The 12,571-nt window shown below is 45.0% G+C and overlaps 1 protein-coding gene across 1 annotated transcript in view; it reads left to right on the top strand.

Annotated features, from left to right (window-relative positions):
• Positions 1–12,354, top strand: part of ACOT11 (acyl-CoA thioesterase 11) — a 39,914-nt gene extending 27,560 nt beyond the window's left edge. The window contains exons 9-16 of the mRNA XM_075321070.1: positions 3,312–3,456; positions 4,643–4,698; positions 6,300–6,366; positions 7,877–7,960; positions 9,592–9,725; positions 9,805–9,936; positions 10,011–10,134; positions 11,856–12,354. Coding sequence (XP_075177185.1) covers positions 3,312–3,456; positions 4,643–4,698; positions 6,300–6,366; positions 7,877–7,960; positions 9,592–9,725; positions 9,805–9,936; positions 10,011–10,134; positions 11,856–11,999 — 886 coding nt within the window. The 3' untranslated portion in view covers positions 12,000–12,354. The remainder of the gene's footprint in view (positions 1–3,311; positions 3,457–4,642; positions 4,699–6,299; positions 6,367–7,876; positions 7,961–9,591; positions 9,726–9,804; positions 9,937–10,010; positions 10,135–11,855) is intronic.
• Positions 12,355–12,571: the final 217 nt, after the last annotated feature.

Genomic DNA, 12,571 nt, shown 5'->3' with positions numbered 1-12,571 from the left:
GATAGAGTTCAGCTCTCGTCCTCCAACTCGTTTCTTCACAACATCTCCGCCCCCAGAGCGAGCAGCTGCACTTTTTCAGGCGGTGAATGCTCTGAAGGCAGAAGGAGTGGTGATTCCCGTTCCCCCTCAGGAACATGGTCACGGCTTCTACTCCAACTTGTTCGTGGTGCCAAAAAAGGACGGATCTTTCCATCCCGTTCTAGACCTCAAACTGCTCAACAAGCATGTCAGCACCAGAAGGTTTCGGATGGAATCTCTCCGCTCGGTCATCGCCTCAATGTCACAAGGAGACTTCCTAGCATCAATAGACATCAAGGATGCTTATCTCCATGTGCCGATCGCACCCGAACATCAACGCTTCTTGCGTTTCGCCATTGGGGACGAACACCTTCAGTTCGTGGCACTGCCTTTCGGCTTGGCGACAGCCCCACGGGTCTTCACCAAGATCATGGCAACAGTGGTGGCGGTCCTACACTCTCAGGGCCACTCGGTGATACCTTACTTAGACGATCTCCTAGTCAAGGCACCCTCCTGGGTGGCTTGCCAGCACAGCCTGACCATTGCCCTGGAGACTCTCCAGAGGTTCGGGTGGATCATCAATTTCCCAAAGTCAAAATTGACACCGACCCAATCCCTGACTTACCTCGGGATGGAGTTTCATACTCTGTCAGCGATAGTGAAGCTTCCGCTGGACAAACAGCGTTCACTACAGACAGGGGTCCAATCTCTTCTTCGGGGTCAGTCACACTCTTTGAGACGCCTTATGCACTTCCTAGGGAAGATGGTGGCAGCAATGGAAGCAGTTCCCTTTGCGCAGTTTCATCTGCGTCCACTTCAGTGGGACATTCTCCGCAAATGGGACAAGAGGTCGACGTCACTAGACAGGAACGTTTCCCTGTCAAGAGCAGCCAAAACCTCCCTTCAGTGGTGGCTTCTTCCCACTTCTTTGTTGAAGGGAAAATCCTTCCTGCCCCCATCCTGGGCTGTGGTCACGACAGACGCGAGCCTGTAAGGGTGGGGAGCGGTCTTCCTCCACCACAGGGCTCAGGGAACCTGGACTCCGACGGAGTCCGCCCTGCAGATCAATGTTCTGGAGATAAGGGCAGTGTATCTAGCCCTACAGGCGTTCCAGCGGTGGCTGGAGGGCAGACAGATCCGAATACAATCAGACAACGCCACGGCGGTCGCATACATCAACCACCAAGGCGGCACACGCAGTCGTCAAGCATTCCAAGAAGTTCGGCGGATTCTGCTGTGGGCGGAAGCCACAGCCTCCACCATCTCCGCAGTTCACATCCCGGGCGTAGAAAACTGGGAAGCAGACTTTCTCAGTCGCCAGGGCATGGACGCAGGAGAATGGTCTCTTCACCCGGACGTGTTTCAAGAGATCTGTTGCCGCTGGGGAACGCCGGACGTCGATCTAATGGCGTCTCGGCACAACAACAAAGTCCCGGCATTCATGGCACGGTCTCAGGATCACAAGGCGCTGGCGGCAGATGCGTTAGTTGAGGACTGGTCGCAGTTTCGACTACCCTATGTATTTCCCCCTCTGGCACTACTGCCCAGAGTGTTACGCAAGATCAGGTCCGACTGCAGGCGCGCCATCCTCGTCGCTCCAGACTGGCCGAGGAGGTCGTGGTACCCGGATCTGTGGCACCTCACGGTGGGGCAACCGTGGGCACTCCCAGACCGACCAGACTTGCTGTCTCAAGGGCCATTTTTCCATCTGAATTCTGCGGCCCTCAACCTGACTGTGTGGCCATTGAGTCTTGGCTCCTAGCGTCATCAGGGTTATCTCAAGATGTCATTGCCACCATGAGACAGGCCAGGAAATCAACGTCCGCCAAGATCTACCACAGGACTTGGAAGATCTTCTTAGCCTGGTGCTCGGATAGGGGTTTTGTTCCCTGGCCGTTTGCATTGCCCACTTTTCTTTCCTTTCTTCAATCAGGATTGGACAAGGGTTTGTCTCTTGCCTCTCTCAAGGGACAAGTGTCGGCGCTTTCAGTGTTTTTTCAAAAGCGTCTAGCCAGGCTTCCGCAGGTCCGCACGTTCCTGCAGGGAGTTTGCCACATAGTCCCACCTTACAAGCGTCCGCTAGAACTCTGGGATCTTAACAAGGTGCTGACGGCTCTCCAGAAGCCACCTTTCGAGCCGATGCGGGAGATCTCTCTATCTCGCCTTTCACAGAAAGTGGCATTCCTAGTGGCAGTCACTTCACTTAGGAGAGTGTCTGAGCTAGCAGCGCTGTCATGCAAAGTCCCCTTCCTGGTCTTTCACCAGGATAAGGTGGTCCTGCGTCCGGTCCCGGAATTTCTCCCCAAGGTGGTATCCCCTTTTCATCTCAATCAGGATATCTCCTTGCCTTCTTTTTGCCCTCATCCAGTTCACCAATGTGAAAAGGATTTGCACTTGTTAGACCTCGTGAGCGCACTCAGAATCTACATTTCTCGCACGGCGCCCCTGCGCCATTCGGATGCGCTCTTTGTCCTTGTCGCTGGCCAGCGTAAGGGGTCTCAGGCTTCCAAGTCAACCTTGGCTAGGTGGATCAAGGAACCGATTCTTGAAGCCTACCGTTCATCGGGGCTTCAGATTCCTTCAGGGCTTAAAGCCCATTCTACCAGGGCCGTAGGCGCGTCCTGGGCTTTGCGGCACCAGGCTACGGCTCAGCAGGTGTGTCAGGCGGCTACCTGGTCGAGTCTGCACACCTTCACAAAACACTATCCGGTGCATGCCTATGCTTCGGCAGAGGCTAGCCTAGGTAGGCAAGTCCTCCAGGCGGCAATTGCCCACCTGTAAGAGGGGGCCGGTTTCCGGCTCTTTTTATCGAGGTATTCTGTTACCCACCCAGGGATTGCTTTTGGACATCCCAATTGTCTGGGTCTCCCAATGGAGCGACAAAGAAGAAGGGAATTTTGTTTACTTACCGTAAGTTCCTTTTCTTCTAGCTCCTATTGGGAGACCCAGCACCCGCCCCTGTTCCCTTCGGGCTGTTGTTTTTTTGTGTACACATGTTGTTCATGTTCAATTGTTCTTTTGGTTAATGGTTCAGTTCTCCGAACATCCTTCGGATTGAGTTTACCTTAGACCAATTTATAACTTTCCTCCTTCCTGCTTTGGCACCAAAACTGAGGGGCCCGTGATGCACGGGAGGGTGTATAGCAAAGGGGAGGGGTTACACTTTTTAAAGTGTAATTACTTTGTGTGGCCTCCGGAGGCAGAAGCTATACACCCAATTGTCTGGGTCTCCCAATAGGAGCTAGAAGAAAAGGAATTTACGGTAAGTAAACAAAATTCCCTTCTTTTTGCAGTATGGAAGTTGGCGTCTGCGTTGAAGCCTTTTGCCACGATGTGTGTGTACCCAGAAGGCACATAAATAGCGCTTTCATGACTTTCATTGTTCTTGATGAAAACAATCATCCATGTATTCTCCCTCGCATCAAACCTGAGTCAGGGGTAAGTGATTGTCCCAATGGTTACCTTGTAATTTAAGACCTCTTTCCGAATATATGATGCATGTAACATTTTTTGCTGTATTTTGACTACAGACCTACTGTAAACAATATCATATCTTGACTTTTTGTTTATTTTATTTTTTCACATCTGGCAATCCATATTCTACCTATATTTTGATTTGCCCTCCTCTACCATATACCTGTGAAAGTGTGTATAAAGTATTTCTATAATCCTCTAATCATATACTGTATATAACATATATACATTCATGGTGGAAAATGTTGGCACCCTTGAAATTGTTCCAAAAAATGAAGTATTTCTCCCAGAAAATTATTGCAATTACACATAATGTGTTACACACGTTTATTTACTTTGTGTGTATTGAAACAACACAAAAAAAATACACATTGGACATGATTTCACACAAAACCCAAAAATGATCAGGACAAATTGTTGACACTTTTCCATAATTGTGGGTAAACGACTTTGGTTCAAGCATGTGATACGCGTTCAAACTCACTTGTGGCAAGTAACAGGTGCGGGCAATATGAAAATCACACCTGAAACCAGATAAAAAGGGGGGACGTTGACTCAGTCCTTGCATTGTGTGTCTGTGTGTGCCACACTTAGCATGGAGAACAGAAAGAAGAGAACAGTCTGAGGACTTGAGAACCAAAATTGTTGAAAGATACCAACAATCTCAAGGTTACAAGTCTATCTCCGTAGATCTTGATGTTCCTTTGTCCACTGTGCACAACATAATCAAGAAGTTTGCAACCCATGCACTGTAACTAATTTGCCTGGGCGTAGGCAGCAGAGATAAATTGATGAAAGGTTGCAACGCAGGATAGTCGGATGGGAGATAAGCCGCCCCAATCAAGTTCCAAAGAAATTCAAGCTGTATACAGTACAATGGCAGTACAATGGCAGCGCCACAACTTACGGGTCACATGCTCCGGTCACATGACAGCATGTGACTGGCGCTTGTTGCGCTGCCATTGTACTGTATACACTGTACTGGCGTGCGCCGAACCCGGCAAACCGGCAAAAAGCCGGATGTGTGAAACCGGCCTAATAAAAAAATATATATATATATATATAATATTACGTGTTCTGACCTTTCCTTAGAATTTTATGTTGTGCTTATATAGGGCTTTATTTTGTCTCATTTTTTAAAAAAAAATAGGATGGAGAGAGACGATACCGTGAAGCAATTGCTCGTCGAAAAATTAGACTGGACCGGTAAGGCAAGATCAACACTGATTGCTATGTATATTGTTCTAAAGGATCAATTTATCAAAACTGGTTATAAGGAAAGTGAGAAGTTGCCCATAGCAACTAATCAGATTCCAGGTCTTTTTTTTTTCTTCAGAGGCACTTTTGAGAATGAAAGAGTGATCTGGTTGCTATGGGCGACGCCTCCGCTTCTGTATTGGACCAGGTTTTATAAATCTTGCAGATTTGTCAATGGTGTCTAAAACGAAAGTTCTCTTTATTGACCAAGGAAACTAATCACAGTGGAGCTTTAATTTTACCAGAGCGGTTTAAGAAATAAAAGATGAGTTCTGATTGGTTGCTATGGGTTCCAAAGACAGTTTTCTTTTTAGACCATTTTGATAAATTTGCACCCATTTCTATGAATTAAAAAGTGAATCTCAATAATATTCTGGGGTTGTTTGTCCATTGTCCAGTACATTTCAATCCTTATTTGTCTGAAATCTCAGGCGGGTCTACCTGCCCCTTGAGAGATAAGCCGTGAGAATATTTATGGCTCTTTCCTATTGTGGGACCTATAGGTAGTGGCATCCATAACAGTAACAATGGTCACTCTCTATGGGATATAGGAAGGCATCTAATGAGAACTAGGCCTCCTGCACACCCATTCCTGTGACAAATATCAGGGCTTCCAAAATAATCTGTCTTGAGATGTGATCCTGATGTTTTTTTATCTAAAAAATATTAAAATTCACCTCTTACATAACAAGCCATTCTAACTAATCTTTATATTTTTCGTTCATGTCTCAATTCTATTGCCCAATTGTTCTATCGGGTACTTACATTTCTTATGTATGGCCATTGGTGATGAGCGTGCACTACCATGTTCAGGAGCTCAGTACTCGTAACTAGTGATGAGCGGGCACTACGATGTTCGGATGCTCAGTACTTGTAACGAGCAGTTAGTGCTCAGATGGGCACGACTCAAGCACCCGTGTATAATGGAAGTCAATGAGGGACTGAAGCATTTTTCTTGGAAATCTCTCAGAAAAATCTGTTCACCATTGACTTCTATGATACTTAGGTCCTCGAGTCACGCCTATCTAAGCACCAACTGTTCTTAACAAGACCCAAGCATGGTAGTACTCACTCATCACTAGTTACGAGACCTGAGCACTTGAACATGGTAGTGCCCGCTCATAACTAGTTACGAGTACTGAGCACACGAGCATGGTAGTGCCCGCTCATCACTAGTTACGAGTACTGAGCACACGAGCATGGTAGTGCCCGCTCATCACTAGTTACGAGCACCAGAGCATGGTAGTGCTCGCTCATCACTAGTTACGAGCACCCGGGCTTGGTAGTGCTTGCTCATCACTAGTTACGGGCACCTGAGCATGGTAGTGTCACTCATCACTAGTTACAAGCACCCAAGCATGGTACTGCTCGTTCATCACTAGTTAGAAGCACCCGAGCATAGTAGTGCTCTCTCATTACTAATGGCCACCAGCATAGGCCTTGTAGTACTTAGTTTTATGGAGGGGAAATTGTAATAATAAAATAGTTTTAGTATAATTAGACTAGTGCTACTTTATTATGTTTTTACATGGTTTTCTTTGTGTTAACAGCAAATATGTCATCTCCTGTAAACAGTCAGAGGTACCTCTGTCAGTCCCCTGGGACCCATGCAACCAGGTAAGTTACTGAAGATCATCAGTCTTTAGTCTGTCAGTGCCATTTTATAGACATGTATATGTAAGAGGTGACTGCACCTCGATATAATTTATAGGAGGGCTCTGGCTGGAGATTCCCTCAGGTTGGTGTGGAAGTACACTCGCGGATCTTGACTCTGCTCACCTCGACTTTTAGCATGGAAGCATTTCAGGCCGCAACCTCACGCTACAATTTCGGCAACTACACCTGTCCAGGGATCAGATTCTCCTCACTCTATTTCTCTGCTTTATCTCTCTGACACCACAACAGGCTCCTATACTTTCCCTCTTTTAAAGGCCCAGTCACACACAACGACTTACCAGCGATCCCGAAAACGATGCGACCTGATAGGGATCGCTGGTAAGTCGCTGGGAGGTCGCAGGTGAGATGTCACACAGATCTTACCAGCGATGCAGGAACGATACAGGTCGCAGTAGTGACCTGTATAACGATCTCAGCAGTCACTGTGACCCTGTCACAGTGTCATACACAGCGATGTGTCCTGCCCAGCAGGACATCGCCTTTGAAGAAAATGGCCTAGACCATTCTGCAACGACTAGAGATCTCACAGCAGGGGCCTGATCACTGGTAGATGTCACACATAACAAGATCGCTAACGGGATCGCTACTGCGTCACAGAAACCGTGACTCCACAGCGATCTCGTTATGTGTGACGGTACCTTATGTCTCACTGCGTTTTGATGCATTTTCTTTATCGTTCCTATGGGAGACCCAGACCATGCTCAGAGGGAGGAGCTACACTTTTTAGTGTAGTACTTTGTGTGTCCTCCGGAGGCAGAAGCTATACACCCATGGTCTGGGTCTCCCATTACGGAACTATAAGAAAAATAATTTACGGTAAGTAAACAAAATTCTCTTTTTTTTGGTGCATGCCTATTCTTATACCAGCAAAGTCATTGAGAATTCATGAGTGTTGTGCGCATGTTGCTTATTTTTTCCATGCAGATTTGGTGCAGAAAATAATCTGCAGCGTGTCAATTCTTGATTCATTTCCTGCATTTTTCAGGCTTCCACCCATTGCCTTCATTATGAAAAATGCATAGCAAAAACGCACCACATTTTTGGTGCATTTTTCTGCAAGATGGAGAAATTTTTTGCACCAAATACTCAGCATCCACACATAGCCCAAAGAGACAGCTGTCTACAATTTCGGCATCTCTATACATTTTAATTACCGTACACCTTGTATCTTTTTTTCAACAAGGGCCAGTTCTAAAAATGGATGATGATTGTGCAACTTTTAGAAGCTTTACCCTTCTCTAGAAGCCCCATATGACTGCATATCCTGTAGTCAGCCCTTTGTGATTTTATTGGGCCAGGCTGATTATTGCCGCAGCTTTCCAAGAAAAATAGTTATAATCTTTCAATGTAAACTGATCTGTCCTTACAATGTAGACCCGGACTAGAGGAGTAATTTGATGAACTGGTTATATTGTGCTCCATGTACTGAGCTGTATATTATGTTTCATAGGTTTATCTCAGCTACAACAATGTCTCTGCCTTGAAAATGTTGGTGTCTAAAACGGACTGGGTCTTGGCCTCAGAAATCAATAAGGTACATGATATTGATGTCTTGTTAATTTGTATTATGCTATTTGATGTAAGATATCTTAAAGGGAATCGGTCTTGTCCTGAAACGCTATTTCCCTGCAGATATAGGGCTAATCTGCAGGTAAGTAGCATTAAAATCATTCCCACCTTAGTGGAGCAGCAGCTACTAGGAGAAAATGAAGTTGTGTCCTCACTGCCACCGCTTGCTTCGAGTTGGCTACAAGGAGAAAATGAAGTTGCATCCTCCCTGCCACAGCTCATTTCCATTCGGTTACAAGGAGAAAATGAAGTAATGTCCTCCCTGCCACCACTCGCTTCCTGTCAGCTACAAGGAGAAAATGAAATTATGTCCTCTCTGCTAGCCCTCACTTCCAAGAAGAAAATGAAGTTATGTCCTCCTGGCCACCGCTTGCTTCCAGTCGGCTAGAAGGAGAAAATGAAGGTACGTCCTCACTGCCACTGCTTGCTTCCAGTCAATTACAAGGAGAAAATAACTTTATGTCCTCCCTGCCACCGCTCGCTTCCAGTCAATTACAAGAAGAAAATGAAGTTATCTCCTCCCTGCCACTGCTCGCTTCCAGTCGGCTACAAGAAGAAAGTGAAGTTATATCCTCACTGCCACCGTTCGCTTCCAGTCGGCTACAAGAAGAAAATGAAGTTACGTCCTCCCTGCCACCGCTCGCTTCCAGTCGGCTACAAGAAGAAAATGAAGTTACATCCTCCCTGCCACCGCTCGCTTCCAGTCGGCTACAAGAAGAAAATGAAGTTATCTCCTCCCTGCCACCGCTCGCTTCCAGTCGGCTACAAGAAGAAAGTGAAGTTATATCCTCACTGCCACCGTTCGCTTCCAGTCGGCTACAAGAAGAAAATGAAGTTACGTCCTCCCTGCCACTGCTCACTTCCAGTCAGCTACAAGAAGAAAATGAAGTTACGTCCTCTCTGCCACCGCTCGCTTCCAGTCGGCTACAGGGAGAAAATGAAGTTACGTCCTCCCTGCCTCCGCTCGCTTCCAGTCATTGGGGCAGTGCAGGAAGCTATAAGTCACCACTCCAATATACAGTGAATACTGTAATCACTCCCTGGCATTTTGATTGACATCCTGCTAAATTTTGAAATTGGGTTTCATTAAAAATGTTCATTATTTTAGCTTTTCCAGGCTTTTTGTTTTCTGCCTGTAGAATAAGGTTACTGAGCATCCGTCATTGAGCTTGTTTGGTTGCGGAAGTTGTACTTCTTTTATCTGTCTTTTTCGATTTGCAACATATGGACATAAAACATCTGACAGGATCTCAGAATAAGGACAGATAAAAGAGTTACAATCATCAGAACCGAACATGTCGCTGACCGGTTCATGGTTATCATGAAGCTCAAACAGTACAAAATTTTTCAGGAAACACAATTGCAGAGATATTTATGTCCCCATATATTGTTTTAAGTAATAAAATCCCCCCCCTTCCCATCACACACGAAGATGTCCTTTAAATTTCACGCTCCTGTAATATAAAATGTTGAGTCTCAATATTTTTGCTATTTCTTTTTATAAATCTTGTAGCTATAAGACTGTTTGTGCAAGTACGATGCAAACCATGAGAGAAGGTTGGCATACAGTATAACTGTCCAGTCTTATCCACGCAGGTTCAGCTCTACACACTGGAAGATGGCAAATTTCTATCCTTTAAGGTAGAAGTGATAGTGGCCACTGAGGCAAGACAAACCTTCAACCTGCTGTCTGATCTGGGCCGTCGCAGGGAATGGGACCGCTATTACAAGTGAGAGAAGGAACGCAAGAAACGTCATCATTGGTTATCTTCTTCTTCTGCATCTTTATATGCTGTGTGTTGTCTGCAGAGAATGCCAACTCTTGCAACAAGTGAATGAAGATGATGCTATTTACCACGTCGTCAGCACCGTGAGCAGCACAGATGGCAAACTACAAGATTTTATCATCCTGGCTTCTCGGCGGCCACCCTGTGATGTTGGGTGAGATCTGACACTAAACCACTTGTCTATTTAGATCATCGAGTACAGTATACTCAGAGTTTTCTCTTTTACAGAGACCCCTTCGTTGTAGCGTTCCGCTCGGTTTCCCTTCCCGCACATCCCCCCTGTGATGAGTACACCCGGGGAGAGACTCTCTGTTCTGGATTCTGTATATGGGCACAAGGAGCTATGACAAAGGTACTGCGTTTTTATCATTTGACGTACATGCCCCAACCGGGAGCACCAGTTGGGTTGGATTTTGTTACGTTACAGCCAAGCGCCTGATTAAATGGATTGTAAAAGTTGCCTGCTCCAGGGGCGGCCATATCATTTGTGCAACCGCATAGGGGTCCACGAGGCGAGGAGGCCCACAACCACTTCCAAAGTAGATAGAATTTTGTATTATGATGAACTATTGGATGCAGGGAGCCAATATACTGTTCTTGAACAGGGGCCCTCTTCTGTCTTCTGAACTGCACCCCCTTATGGCTTCTCTACCACGTTGCGATGATAGTAGTGCTTGAAGAGGCAGGTGATCCAGTTATAGATTATGCACAGGCGCTTCATGTTATGCCTTTGATAACTTCAACGTCTCCTTAAAGTATGTTTTGTATTTTTTTAAATGCATACCCCATGCCATATTTTTTGGCCAAAGAGTCAAATTGTCTAGGGGCAAATTTATAATATACCATAATAAGAAGCACATTGTACTTCTATGGGGCCTTTGGAGAAAAAGAACCCAACCCAGGTTGGTGCCATTTACTATGCTATTGTGTGAGAATTTGCCTTATCACAGTGGGTATTGGGCAAGTTGTAATGATTGTAATGAACAGGGCAGAGGAGTTATTCTGTCCTAGGTTTCAAAACTATCATTTATGCCACTGTATGTTTATATATAATTAAGGAAATGAAAAGGGAGCCATAATTAAAAAAAAAAAATGTGAACATGCATTACTGCTAAGAAAATACATATATAAATTGAGATACTTAGTATATAAAAAATACAGGTTTTATGTGAGCCCAGCAGCCAACATCAAGGTGTATCTCTTTTGTTGGAACACTGTCTACTCTGTCTCTGTTTGGGTTAAAAAAAACCCTCCAATTTATGGGCGAATAGGGGATAGGAACCTGCTAGTAAAGAATGAAAATCACCTAAGACTGATGAGAAAGAGTGCGCAATCAGAAGGCATAACCCCATAGTCTAAGTAAAAAAAAAATGATGGCACCTGGCTGTTGGGCTCACATAAAACTGGCCTCTTTTCTTTGTGAAGTATCTATATTTTTATATGTATTTTCTTAGCAGTAATGCATGTTTATATTCCTATATTCATTGTTGACGCATTTCAGAGTGCACCTGTCTCTGAATTGGTTATAATACATTTCATGTTCGGTATGTACCTGTTCACACTTGCATGTTAGGAAGTGCCATAAGTCTTTTTTACTTTTAAAACAAATGCGATCACTAATGTTTTTTACATTTGTCACCGAAAACGTGTTCACACATAGTTTTACTGTAAAATGATATGCAAAGTGCAGGGATCAGCTTTCTGTATCCAATAATAGCAGCTTTGTCTGCTCCAGCTGTAGTTTTATATATATATATATATGTGTATAAATATATGTATGCACGTAGCTGATGACTTATTGCACATTTTATCACATTGCTACACAACGATTTCTAAGCCAATAGTTTTCGGAAGGTCAAAACTTGCAAAATTTCAACTTAAGGCTATGGTCATACTAGGAAGGACATCTTCCCGCCACTGCTGTTTATTGCCTTCAATTATGGTGCAAGACACTTGGTTCTTCGAAATGCATGGACCTGATGTCATTACATGGTCTCCTTCTTCTGAATGGAAGTTTTTATATGTACAATGTAAGATTTTGGTTGTAAAAGAATATCTACTTTTCTATTGCAGATTTCCTATTACAACCAGTTTACCCCAGGAATTGTCTCACAAGTAACAACCAACATTTCAGGACTTTCTACAGATTTCGCCAACACTTACCAAGCCTGTGAACAATTTCTTATTGACAATACAAAGGACTCTAACCAGCCATAAAGCACATATAGAAAGTATCTTTAGACCCCTAAACACAATACAATGAAGGCGGAGGACCCTGCTAAACATGCCATAGCTTTCAACTCTCCCTGAAGGATGACGATGGGAGAAAGAAGAATTTGGTATGTGGTATTTCCTCGCCTTATTCTTTTGTTCTAATCAGTAGAGAAGCCACCACTGGAGGTCTGTAGCAGTGGTTTACTCTTATCATCTCTGAAAATGCAATGCATGATCAGCCAAACGGAGTGTGCATATGTATGGGGAGATTAGGGAGTAAAACTGTTGGAGGAACAGCTATGTATGGTGAGCGTCGGACTGGCTACCGGAGGAATCTCCAGTAATGCCAGGCCTGGATTCAGGTACTTGCATTGCACTCCAGAGCTCTCACCCGAGCTCCGGCGTGCAGCCTAGACTGTACCGCGAGCGCCAAGTGATTGATTCCCCGGTGCTTGCGGTTTAGTTCATGTCAGCTGCACACAGGCCGGGCTGATCTCCGGAGTTCAGGTGAGAGCACCGGAGATCACACCGGCCTTTCTGCAGCTGACATGAACTGAACCGCAAACGCCGGGGAA

The sequence above is a fragment of the Anomaloglossus baeobatrachus genome, chromosome 8 (genome assembly GCF_048569485.1).
Source record: "Anomaloglossus baeobatrachus isolate aAnoBae1 chromosome 8, aAnoBae1.hap1, whole genome shotgun sequence".
In the NCBI taxonomy this organism is placed as follows: domain Eukaryota; kingdom Metazoa; phylum Chordata; class Amphibia; order Anura; family Aromobatidae; genus Anomaloglossus; species Anomaloglossus baeobatrachus.
Note: the sequence above shows the minus strand (reverse complement) of the source record. Positions and strands in the feature narration are given on the sequence as shown.